The 13,085-nt window shown below is 41.8% G+C and overlaps 1 protein-coding gene across 1 annotated transcript; it reads left to right on the top strand.

The window, feature by feature from the left end:
- Positions 1–1,971: 1,971 nt before the first annotated feature.
- pgd (phosphogluconate dehydrogenase) lies at positions 1,972–12,695 on the top strand. The gene is made up of 13 exons (XM_029664550.2): positions 1,972–2,080; positions 2,748–2,823; positions 3,066–3,245; positions 3,615–3,680; positions 3,781–3,899; positions 4,141–4,210; positions 4,315–4,449; positions 4,733–4,922; positions 8,224–8,354; positions 9,825–9,958; positions 10,824–10,923; positions 11,526–11,648; positions 12,127–12,695. The coding sequence occupies exons 1-13, from the start codon at positions 2,073–2,075 to the stop codon at positions 12,244–12,246; spliced, it is 1,452 nt and encodes a 483-aa protein (XP_029520410.1). The 5' UTR covers positions 1,972–2,072; the 3' UTR covers positions 12,247–12,695.
- Positions 12,696–13,085: the final 390 nt, after the last annotated feature.

The raw sequence follows: 13,085 nt of genomic DNA, 5'->3' as shown, positions 1-13,085 counted from the left end.
CGTTTTACTGTGGATATAGATACTTTTGTACCCGTTTCCTCCAGCAACTTCATAAAGTCCTTTGCTGTTGTTCTGGGATTGATTTGTACTTTTTGCACCAAAGTACTTTCATCTCTAGGAGACAGAATGCGTCTCCTTCCTGAGCGGTATGACGGCTGCGTGGTCCAATGGTGTTCATACTTGCGTACTATTGTTTGTACAGATGAACGTGGTACCTTCAGGCATTTGGAAATTGCTCCCAAGGATGAACCAGACTTTTGGAGGTCTACAATTTTCTTTCTGAGGTCTTGGTGGATTGCTTTTGCTTTTCCCATGATGTCAAACAAAGAGGCACTGAGTTTGAAGGTAGGCCTCGAAATACATCCACAGGTACACCTCCAATTGACTCAAATGATGTCAATTAGCCTATCAGAAGCTTCTAAAGCCATGACATTTTCTGTAATTTTCCAAGCTATTTAAAGGCAACTTAGTCACTGTCAATTTAGTGTATGTAAACTTCTGATCCACTGGGATTGTGATACAGTGAATTATAAGTGAAATAATCTGTAAACAATTTTTGGAAACTTACTTGTGTCATGCACACAGTAGATGTCCTAACCACCTTACCAAAGCTATAGTTTGTTAACAAGAAATTTGTGGAGTGGTTGAAACACAAGGTTTTATGACTCCAACCTAAGTGTATGTTAACTTCCGACTTCAACTGTATCTGCATTCCCAGTCATGTGAAATCCATAGATTAGGGCCTAATGAATTTATTTTTATTGACTGATTTCCTCATATGAACTGTAACTCAGTCAAATATTTTAAATTGTTCCATGTTGAGTTTATATTTTTGTTCAGTATATTTTCGTGGAATGAACCAGCCTCTACCAACTCCCATTGTTTTGCTGTTATTCTAATTATGTCTATGGGGGTTAGTCAATAAAGAAATCTAAGCCATATTGTTGGTCATTCTCTCTCAGGATCAAAATATGACAAACATTTTGTTGATAAAATTAAGTATATTTAAAATGTTTTATGGTGTCCTGAAAATAGATTTATATGTTGCTTTGATTCTTGCTATATCCAGTAGTTTCTTCTTGGTAATCCATGTATGTAAAATATTTTGGTAGTCTGAGGGTTCTTTAAAAAACGTTACACATTTTCTAACACAAATGCTATTCAGAAAAATTATGACGATACTATTGGATCACATACATTCTTATTTAATCGTTCTGAAGTTCTACATTTATATGACATTTCAGTCATTTAGAAGACACATTCAGAGCATATGGTAATAAAAAAATAAGGCTCATAGTTATATAATCTTATGATGATCATGGAAGAGGATAATATTGTCCCCTCTTTGATTTGTTCAAATCAGTGAAACGATCTCAAATGAATGTACAGATGGGGACATTTCTTTCATGAAGACTTTTTTGCCACCTATTTCCTGTTAACGTTTCCTTATATTCCTCAAGTTTCCCAGCTCTCCTGCTCTTTGTTAGGAAGAATGAGTTTCATATTACATTTCTGACACCACATAGGCTACATAGTTCTGCATGATAAACTACAATAATAGTTGTGTACAGGTCCGGCAGTATCATTTTTACATGTCGTGTTGAAAATATTGTCCTCAAAGGAGAGAAGTGAAGATTGGGTCAGGCAACAAATATAACTTTAATAGTAATGTATAACATTATTTGGAATTAAACTCAAAGTGCGTTTGGAAAAAGGTTGTTAGATTGTTTTTATATTTTTATTGGGGTCAAACATTGTGGAGCCAAATGATTAGATTTCAATGTTGTCTTGTCGTCTTGAAATTTGTGGGAGTGTAACAAAGTTATAAGAGTGACAGGGGGTTTAAACCAATGAAATATTTGATATCTCTGCTCAGTTTTTCTCCACGAATGAGAACTCGAGAACAATATGGCTTGAGCTCTTTGACGTCATCTCACATAGGCGATCCTTTGGTTTGGTTGAATTTGAGGTTTCCTCTTCAAATTGAGAACGAGGAAGTACTGTGGAAATCTCAAGAAAGTCCATTGGCTGTGTGTGTTACTTGAAGACGGATTATTTTCCTTACCAGAAACATGGCAGAGTGAGTATTGCACATTATCGTCTCTGAGAACTGAATTAATATTATTTCAAACAGCTGGCGATGGATAAACCATCTATTTGTGCTAGCTCACTCCACTTTTTATTTCATTCACTTTAGCTAGCAAGCTAGTTAGCTATCCAATACCACCCAGCAGTGTAATATGGCTAGCTAACGTTGCATGCCTGGAATTAAAAGGGCAGTCTGCCTTAACTCTCTACTAACTCTCTACTCTACTAACTAGCCTAGTTAGCCACCTAGCCACAGAAACCTCTCTGTTTTTACTCTTTGATTTAACGTTAGCAAACGTTGTTAACTAAGTGATTTGACGATGCACGCGACACATCGACATAGGTCTAGTATAATAACATTAAAATGTATCATCAACCTTGAATAGTAAATGACATGGTAATCGTGTATAGTTAAGTGAATCCTGGCTATTTAATTAACTCTTTCCTACATGATAATTTCAATCAACTTTATATAGACATGGCTTTAAAATATGCTACCTAACGTTGTAGAATTGATTCAGAGTAGGCACTAACATTACAATATTGGACAGGCTCGTATTTCTTGCTTGAGAGGCACCCTATCGTTTGTTCAGTCTCTATCCAGATGCCCTAACTAACAGATACCAGGACTCTTGACTAATATGATTTTCTTTCCACAGAGCAGATATTGCGTTGATTGGTTTGGCTGTCATGGGCCAAAACATCATCCTGAATATGAATGATCATGGCTTTGTGGTAAGTCTCATATTGCAGTTTATACAGTTACATACCCCCTAAATAGTCTGCAACATAAGTGGTAGGCCTAAACTTTTTACAGTCTTTCCCTTGCCTAAACTGTCTTACATCTATCGTAGGGTTTCAAAATTCTGGTAACTTTCCCAAACTTCCCAGATTTCCCCAGGATTTCTGAAAAACCTGGGAATTTTATTAACGTTACCAGAATTTTGCGATCCTAATCTAACCTATTCTTTCCATAGGTCTGTGCATACAACCGCACTGTCTCCAAAGTGCACGATTTTCTGGCCAATGAGGCTAAAGGCACCAAGATAATAGGAGCTGAGTCGTTGGAGGACATGGTGGCCAAGCTGAAGAAGCCAAGGAGGATTGTGATGCTGGTCAAAGCCGGCCAGGCGGTGGACGACTTCATCGACAAGCTGGTCAGTGGCACAAACAGAAAAACAGGATAGAAATTATGGGTCATGCTGTGGCTGTCAAATGTATCAAGGCTTTTTCAGTTCACCAAATCAGGTAATGGCTGGCTTGGATGCATTTGGGGTATTGAAATGCCACAAAGAAAAAATGTAGAACTAGTGAAATTTAGTCCCAAGGTTTAAAATCTCCGGTAGCTTTCCCAAAATTAGGAGGGAAAAAGCAGGAAATCCGTAATCCTTAAAACAAGATTTCTGGAAAATTTTGGAAATTTACAAATTTGCAAACATACAGTCCCTAATGTGGCTCATTTGGTTGTGCATGGCACTTGCATTAAAGTAGATTGCCCCCTTCTACCAGTCCATTTTCCTTCACAGGTCCCTCTTCTTGAGGCTGGGGACATTATCATTGATGGCGGCAATTCAGAATACAGAGACACAACAGTAAGTTTATCAGAAACACCCATTTCAAAGCTATGGTAGTGTCATTGTCAAGAGTGTGGTCTCATGGTAGTGTCGACTGTGTGTGTGTATGTGTGTCTAGCGGCGCTGTAAGAGTCTGAAGGAGAAGAACCTGTTGTTTGTCGGCAGTGGAGTCAGTGGAGGAGAAGAGGGGGCTCGCTATGGACCTTCACTGATGCCAGGGGGACACAAAGAGGCCTGGTGAGCTTTTGGGACTCTACCCTTCCCTCTGATATGGAGGGGTTGGGAATGATGGTTGATTATGACTGTGTCCCAAATAACACCGGAGTACAGACTATAATGAGGAGGAGTAGTGATCATCTGTGAGAAAATTGTCTTAATCATACTGTATTTTTAAGCTTTCCCATATTGTTCCGTGTGTCCACAATCAATGATTTAATTATTATGAACTGTTAAAATGTGAGTTTTTTTACTCCTACAGGCCACATATTAAAGAGATTTTCCAAAGCATCGCTGCCAAGGTGGGGACAGGAGAGCCGTGCTGTGACTGGGTGAGCGGAATTTATTTTTCATGTCCACAGGATTTGGCACAAAATTGCACAACTTTCCCTCTTCCCTGGCTCTACATGTCATTTGAAATGTGCTGTTTTGACAGGTTGGTGATGAGGGTGCAGGCCACTTTGTGAAGATGGTCCATAATGGTATTGAGTATGGGGACATGCAACTGATCTGCGAGGCGTACCACCTCATGAAGGATGTCCTGGGAATGGACCACGACGTGATGGCACAGGTGAGCCATTCAAAATGAATCAAAGTTTATTTAAATTATGAACCATTCCAGACACCCCTGATGACTTTCTGCTTTTGACTCCTCCGCCAGTCATGTAATAGATATGTCTTTTAGAAAAGAGGCTGAATGTCTTAGGACCGTAACTTTAATAGCATAAACCTCGCCATGAAATGGTCTCCATAGTAGCTAACTATAACAGCTGTTGATACTATATGATGTCATGACGTATCTTAGTTGATTATTCTATTTGTCAGGTTCACTTCTGCTCTTGGGTCTCCCTTAGGCTTTTGAAGACTGGAACAAAACGGAGTTGGACTCCTTCCTTATCGAGATCACAGCTGGCATCCTCAAGTTCAGAGACACCGACGGCACTCACCTGCTGCCTAAGATCCGGGACGCCGCCGGGCAGAAAGGCACAGGGAAGTGGACGGCTATTTCGGCTCTCGAGTACGGCACACCAGTCACCCTGATCGGTAAGAGAGAAACAGACAATAGTCATGAAGTCTCCATTTGGAAATTAATCGTCCGCAGTGACGTTTCTCTCGGAGGCTAAAAGTTTAGATTGCCAACAATTTTGACTGACATTTTGAGTCAAATCAAACTTGTTTTGTGTGTATGCTCTCCTTTGGTGTAGTCTACACCTTGTCGGCAAAGTGGTTATTTTCTTTTTTTGGACACGGTTTATTTTCAGTTGTACCACTCTTTATTAACTTCTTGGCGCATCCATCCCGTTAGCGGGATCATTTTCATCAACATCCGCTGAATTGCAGAGCGCCAAATTCAAATTAAATTACTAAAAATATTTAATTTTCATGAAATCACAAGTGCAATATAGCAAAACACAGCTTAGCTTGTTGTTAATGCACCTGGCGTGTCAGATTTCAAAAAAGCTTTACAGCTGAAGCAAACCAAGCGTTTATGTAAGGACATCTCTCAGCAGACAAAACATTACAAACAGCTAGAAGCAAAGTAGATTGGTCACGAAAATCAGAAAAGCAAGAAAATGAATCGCTAGCTTTGATGATCTTCGGATGTTTGCACTCACTAGACTCCCAGTTACACAATAAATGTTCCTTTAGTTCCATAAAGATTATTTTAAAATCCAAACACCTCCATTTGGTTGGTGCGTTATGTTCAGAAATCCACAGGCTCTAGCGGTCACGACGGGGCAGACAAATTCCAAATAGTATCTGTAGTTCGTAGAAACATATCAAACGTTTTTTTATAATCAATCCTCAGGTTGTATTTACAATAAATAATCGATAATATTTCAACCGGACCTTAGTTTTTTTAATAGGCGAGAGAGAGAATGTCTGCTCCAAGCTGTTGCGCATGTAAAACTCTGCTGGCACCCAGCAATCCACTGATGTGATGTGATCATTCCCGCTCATTTTTCAGAATAAAAGGCTGAAACTATGTCTAAAGACTGTTCACACCATGTGGAAGCCATAGGGAAAGGAATCTGGTTGCTATTCCTTTAAATGGAGGGAAGGCATGCAATGGAACAGGGAGCTTTCAAAATAAGAGGCACTTCCTAGTTGGATTGTCCTCAGGTTTTCACCTGCAGTATCAGTTCTGCTATATTCACAGACAATATTTTGACAGTTTTGGAAACTTTAAAGTGTTTTCTATCCTAATTATATTAATATTCTGGGCCTGAGAAATAGACAGTTTCATTTGGCTACGTTTTTCATCCAAACATCAAAATACTGCCCCCTACACTCACACTCAACAGGTTAACCTGGGGCAGTTAACAGCCTGGCCAAGAGACTTGTATCTCAGCAATGTTGGCGTAGTCATGATACAGGGTTGTGTTCATTAGGGCAACGGAAAATGAAACAAGCATTTGTTATTCAATAAGTTCAGATAGTACCTCCCCGTTTCACTCTGTTTCAGAACATTGGCTTCCATTTTGTGCATACTGAATCATTTTTATTTATTGAACCTTTATTTAACTAGGCAAGTCAGTTAAGAAGAAATTCTTATATACAATGACGGCCTACCCCGGCCAAACCTGGACGACGCTGGCCCAATTGTGCTCCGCCCTATGGGACTCCCAATCACAGCTGGATGTGATACTGCCTGGATTCTAACCAGGGACTGTAGTGACGCCCCTTGCAGTGATACCCAGCCCACAAACTACTTAGTACTCTTGTAGTGGTTTGTTTAAGAGCTGCTAATGTTTAGGCACATTAACTGACCCCCACAGTAGTGGCCCAGTCTTTGTTCTGCTGAACGTGATCAATGAAGTGTCTGCAGCCTCCCTAAGAAGATTGGAGGCTTTTCTAGTCACACCACCTAATTTCAAGTGACATAAGGGGGATTTTCAGTCTGCTGCTGCTGCGATGGGCAGTGTCTCCTAAAGGTAGCATCAGGTGGTGTGGTTATTCCAGGACAAAGCTGCCTCCAGCTAAAGACTAAAGTAGTGGAGAGATACGTCTCCTAAGTGATATTATCAAACTGGTTTACACTTGAGTTGACAACCATGTCATAGGCCTGTTATTCAGTCTTACTCACGATTTGAAAATGGAACCACAAGATTGCTATAGAAAGGGCTACTTTTTTCTGCAACAGAAAAGGAAGACTTTATAAAAAAAATTGCGGTGTGTTATTGGTATTTAATGTTGTCCCTGTATCATCAGTACAGGGAGCTCCTGTGGGAATGATAGCGGAGAGAACAAAAGGGCTCATTGTGAAAGCAGAGAACTGGTGTGGGTGGCCATGGGCCAGGGAGAGAGTGGACACACCATACAAGGCAGGCTTGGGGGGTGGATTTCAGCTCTCAATAGGGTTGCGTTCAATGTGGAGTCGGGCGCTTCGTTTAGCCTTACTCATTGTGACATCTTTTTTCTCTTCTCTTCCCCATGCTCGCCATTGCATTGCATCACTGTGGCAATATTTAGCAAGTCATGCTTACCCAACATATTTTTTTCATCATGTGGTGGGAAGTTGTTCCTTTTTTTTGAATGTGGCAAGCCCTGCTTTTACAATATAATGATGGTTACTAACGCTGAGTCATAGGGTACCTTTGTGTTGTGGGCGGCATTGTGTTAACTTTGTCGGCTAGGAACTGTGCCAGCTGTAGGCTTGTCATTATGTTTGGGATTAGTATTAAACTTGATGATGATTAAGGTATAAACGGGATGCCTATTCGATCAAAGATATAGAAGGGCAGAATTTTGGTGGTAAATATTGGAGTTGTCTGTCAGTGTCTAGTTTACAGCGTGTACAATACAATCCCTTAATGTCTAATTCATGAAGGAAGGAGAAACCCGCACTCACCCTTTCCTTCAAATATATGCCTTTTGAACCCACTACCCAAAGACCTTTTGTCACTACAAACATTTGAGCTGAGCATGCCAATTTCAGCTAGGCTATCAATTATCTTTGACAGATCACAGCTGTTTACTGGGTCATTCCTCACGTAACTAGAACAAAGAAAATACCAGGATTTGGGAGATTTTTATTAAATGTAATCCATAGTAGGGTCTTTTACATTTCATGAAAATCCCCCAAATCTTGTTGTTTTCTTTGTTCTAATTTTGTGAGGAATCACCATACGAGGACTAGAAATGAAAAGGGAGAACATGTTTTGAGGTAGACCTTGACCACCTACTTGATCTTGTCCGATTTCCTATTGAAAACATTTTCCCCATTTTGTGCCCAATGACCACGACCTGGTTTGTGACCAAATGTGTTGCTCTGTAAAGAAGCTGACTCTCTGCCTCTCGCTCGCTCTCTCTCGCTCTCTGCCTCTCATCCTCCCTCTCACAGGAGAGGCTGTCTTTGCCAGATGTCTGTCGGCCCTGAAGGACGAGAGAGTGGAGGCCAGCAGGAGCCTGGCCGGGCCCCAGGGAGCCAAGTTCAACGGGGACAAGGCCTCGTTCCTTGAGGACATCAGAAAGGTAGCCAGGCTACAGATGTCTGGGTTTCTGGGGCAATGCTGTAAAAACAAGAGTTCATCCACATATCACTATTAAAGCGCTTGTCATGTTTTCTCACCAATAGCTGAGGAAAATCACATGTTTTATTTGTAATCAGTCAAACAGAGTATTTTGAACATGTTGACTCATGCTCCCGAGTGGTGCAGCGGTCTAAGAACTCAGTGCAAGAGGCATCACTACAGTTCCTGGTTTGAATTCAGGCTGTATTCCATCCGGCCGTGATTGGGAGTCCCATAGGGCGGCGCACAATTGGCCCAGCGTCGTCCGGGTTTGGCCGGGGTAGGCAAAACAAAAAATGCTATAGCTAATTGGTGGACTCAGTTGGCTTCCTCAGTTATAGACTGTTCCCAAATAATTTATTGCATATTGTTTTCTGAAGGCTTGTGTGCCGATCCAAATCATGTCCAATCAGTTTAATTTACCACAGGTGGATTCCAATCAAGTTGTAGAAACATCTCAAGGATGATCAATGGGGGCCTCCCGGGTGGCGCAGTGGTTAAGTGCGCTGTACTGCAGCGCCAGCTGTGCCACCAGAGACCCTGGGTTCGCTCTGTCGTAACCGGCCGCGACCGGGAGGTCCGTGGGGCGACGCACAATTGGCCTAGCGTCGTCCAGGTTAGGGAGGGCTTGACCGGTAGGGATGTCAGTGTCTCATCGCGCACCAGCGACTCCTGTGGCGGTCCGGCCGCAGTGTACGCCAACCAAGGTTGCCAGGTGCACAGTGTTTCCTCCGAAACATTGGTGCGGCTGGCTTCCGGGTTGGATGTGCGCTGTGCTAAGAAGCTGGGTTGTGTATCGGAGGACACATGACTTTCAACCTTCGTCTCTCCCAATCCCGTACGGGAGTTGTAGCGATGAGACAAGATAGTAGCTACTAAACAATTCGATACCACGAAATTGGGGAGAAAAGGGGGTAAAATAAAAAAGGATGATCAATGGAAACAGGATGCACCTGAGCTCAATTTCGAGTCTCATAGCGAAGGGTCTGATGTCACACACACATCTGAGTCCGTGTGGTTCCTCATTCTGAAATTAATCTGTGGCACAACCTCTTCCAGGTCCTAATAGGCCTATGGTTATTATGTGTTAAGAGAGGATTTCCTTGTTACAGAAGTCTAGTTTCACCAGGTCATCTAACTGCAGGCATTTCAACAGCACCAGGGAGACATGCAAATCCCCTACTTTAATCTTGAAATAATCTTGTGACTTTATTCTCAATTTTGACTTTATTCTCTAAATATTGCCACTTATTCTTGAAATATTGCCACTTTAAGTGCTAAACATACAAAAATATGATCCAAGTACCACCACTCATCAAGTAAATGTTATTTTTTTAACTCTTCCGTAAATTAATCATGGAAAAGGGAACAGAATTTCTCTGCTAATTATCAGTTACTTCAAGCAAATGGTTTTGTCTTGTGTCCTGTTCAGGCCCTCTATGCCTCCAAGATCATCTCGTATGCCCAGGGCTTCATGCTGCTCAGACAGGCGGCCAAAGAGTTTGGCTGGTCCCTAAACTATGGCGCCATTGCCCTGATGTGGAGGGGAGGCTGCATCATCCGAAGGTAAGACCTAACATACCATCATCATTAAAAGGCTGTCTCCATTTACGAACGTGTGGCCACAGTGTGAGGCCATTTGTTTTATTCTTGCTGCCACAGAGTGTTGTAAAGCAGGGTTGACGAAGCCACAAGGAATGTGAGATAAGATTTCCTGGAAAATCGGAGTGGGACAAGAATGAGGAAATGTCTCCTAATCAGGGTTGCAGTCAGTAAAAAAATTAACTTTTGAAATAACTAGCTTCTCATTTTCAGTGTATTGAGAAGTCATTTAATAATGGATGCCGTTTTGTAAATTATTGAATTGGAATGTCAGTTTACATCCTGAATTGACTCAATTTGATATCACCCTAACTCTGGTGTCAAGTCATATTTGTTGTATTCTTGCTGCCACAGAGTATTGTAATGCAGCCAGCTGGTGAGTCAACCACAATGAAGAAGAGAAGGATTCCTGGAGAATCAGAGCCATACAAGAATGAGGAAATGTTGGTCTTAATGCGCAATGTGGGAAAGATGTTGCATAAACCTTGAGCAAACAGAAACCATTCATCATAACGTCTCTCAGCCCTGTGCCAAACTACACCCGACATTACTTTTCAAAGTGCAATGTGTTTTAACTGAGAATATGGTCTTGGTCAGTAGAGCAGAGCCGTCTAAAGTAGATCGGTCCTTACACTCCTGTCTGAAATGGTTTTATCCTTTTTCAGGGATAATAAAACAGTGACCCTGGGTCGTATACATTAGGACACACTGTAGCAAAATGTTTGGCACCAGAAAAGGAAAATAAACGGTCTTGTAGTCCCTCCCTGTTTGTCTGTTTTGTTTGGTGAGTAATGATGCCAGTATCTCTCTCACCATCTCTTTTCTCCAGTGTTTTCCTGGGAAAGATCAAAGAGGCCTTTGACAGGGATGCTGAGCTGCAGAATCTGCTGTTGGATACCTTCTTCAGTAATGCTGTACAGGACTGCCAGGTACAGTAAAGGAGAGTAGGGTTAATCTGCTCTAAAATGCTGAACTTGGGTCATTTTTAGCATTTTCCCCCCATAAGGGTTAAGTTTAGGATTGGGGGAGGGGAAGCTGATCCTCAATCTGCACCTAGGGGAGTAGGAAGTGATGAAAGAAAGCCCACCCCTTTGTGGCCACGTTAGCAACAAACACTCACGGCTGTTACCACCCCACCGCTATAGTAATACATACCATTTCCCAGCCCACAAAAGGAGAATATATTGGGGCTGTTAGTTATTGGTGGAAATGTGTTTTTGTAATATAGATGACATGTCATGGGCTTCTTATTCATACTGCATTTTAATTGCAGTGTTGTACATGGTATGGCCCAAGACAGGGCAAAATTTACAAAGTTATACTGTATTTGGTCTCTGCGTTTAAATAAATAAACCCCTTGTAGCTATCTAATTATGTGATTATAAGTGTTCATGTCATATTGCTTTGCAATGATCTTGTCTAATAAACTTGAAATAACTGTATTCACCATGATGTTCCCAAATCCCAGAGGGTTAGAGATTATTCTGTGTGCTTTTGCTCATGCGTGTGCTTGTCTTTGTCATGGCTGTAGGACTCGTGGCGCCGGGCAGTCAGCATTGGAGTGCAGCAGGGGATCCCTATGCCTTGTTTCACCACCGCCTTGTCCTTCTACGACGGCTACAGACACGACATGCTCCCGGCTAACCTCCTCCAGGTAACAACACATTGGATGCCACGGTGGAAGCGTCTCCTCTTACCATGCTTAAGGAGCAACTCAGTGACACAACACACCACTCTCTTCAGGGCACAAACCTCCCCCTACAAGAACATATGTCAAAGTGAAAGAGATTAAAACGGTCTTGTCACGTGTGGATGTTAGCTAAGGGTAGTGTGTGTTTGGATGCAGGGGGAGGCGGGTGGACTTTTAAGACCCTAAGACGATGATGTAACTACCATATTTAAATGGATACTGCAGCATTTAGGCCCACCCATATGCCCAGCTAGCAAGGAAATGTTTTACAAAGTTGTGAAAACGTTGCAGAACATTACAAAAACGTTATGTGCCAGCCGGGCTGTTCTGGCACACACTCTTCTGCGAGAGCATCTTGCGTCGCTTTATTGGCAAAAATATAGAAGGAATAAAACAACATTTTACTGAGGCAACTCTTATCTCTGTGTGTTTGTCACTTTAGGCCCAGAGGGACTACTTTGGAGCACACACGTATGAACTTCTGTCAAACCCTGGCAAGTACATCCACACCAACTGGACAGGCCACGGTGGCAACGTTTCCTCTTCCTCTTACAACGCTTAAGGAGCAACGCCGTCTCAAACAGGCGCAGAGACGGAAGGCCAGAAGAGATGAGGGGCATTTTCTAGCTCAAGAGGATTTATGTTAGATGTTACTTCTCTAAAACCAAGCATCAATATTTAAAGACCCCTTCCTTCAATCAGACGTATTGTATCTTAAGATTCTTAAAAGGGGTTCAGATGTACTATTAGTTTTTATTTATGATGAAGTGGGAAAAGTAATCAGTGTATGTCAACACTTCCCCTATGAGGTTGGTAGTGCAGTGCTTAGTACTGTAGGGCCCATTGCCACAGACGCGACTTCCCTCTTTGGTTTCGCCCCCAAAATTTACACCATAAACTGTCGGCTAGTTTCTCCAATCATGTTCGACCCAGAGTTCTCACAGTTGACACTGGATTAAGGTTAACCATGGTACTGTATTAGGCTAAATAAAGATTTAAATCCCTTTTTAATTAGCTTTTGTGGTCCTTACACTCCAGCCTCGAGCGAAAAACAGGATTCAGGTTTTGCTCTGTTTTATAACTGCCCAGGGTTACATTGGGCAGAACGAGGCGTCAACTGCGGCGGTGGCCCATGGTACAGTAATAAACTTTGATAAAATGACCCTGTTAAATCAGTGAGAGCATCTCTCTTTCATGAAATCCATTGAAGCCTTTGCTTACCAAATTAGCACAATTCAAACCAATTGAACAATCTTTTGTTTATTTGTAGCCTGTGTAATTTCAAGCCATTTCCAGTAGGTGGCCCTAAGACACTTGTCCCTGTGGTTCCTGGATATCAATCATGAAAACACAGATTGAACATAGACTCATATAGTCTGAAATGTGTCTTGGAAATTATTT

Source organism: Oncorhynchus nerka, linkage group LG7, assembly GCF_034236695.1.
Source record: "Oncorhynchus nerka isolate Pitt River linkage group LG7, Oner_Uvic_2.0, whole genome shotgun sequence".
Taxonomy (NCBI): domain Eukaryota; kingdom Metazoa; phylum Chordata; class Actinopteri; order Salmoniformes; family Salmonidae; genus Oncorhynchus; species Oncorhynchus nerka.
The sequence above is the reverse complement of the archived record's forward strand: the minus strand, read 5'-3'. Positions and strand labels throughout refer to the sequence as shown.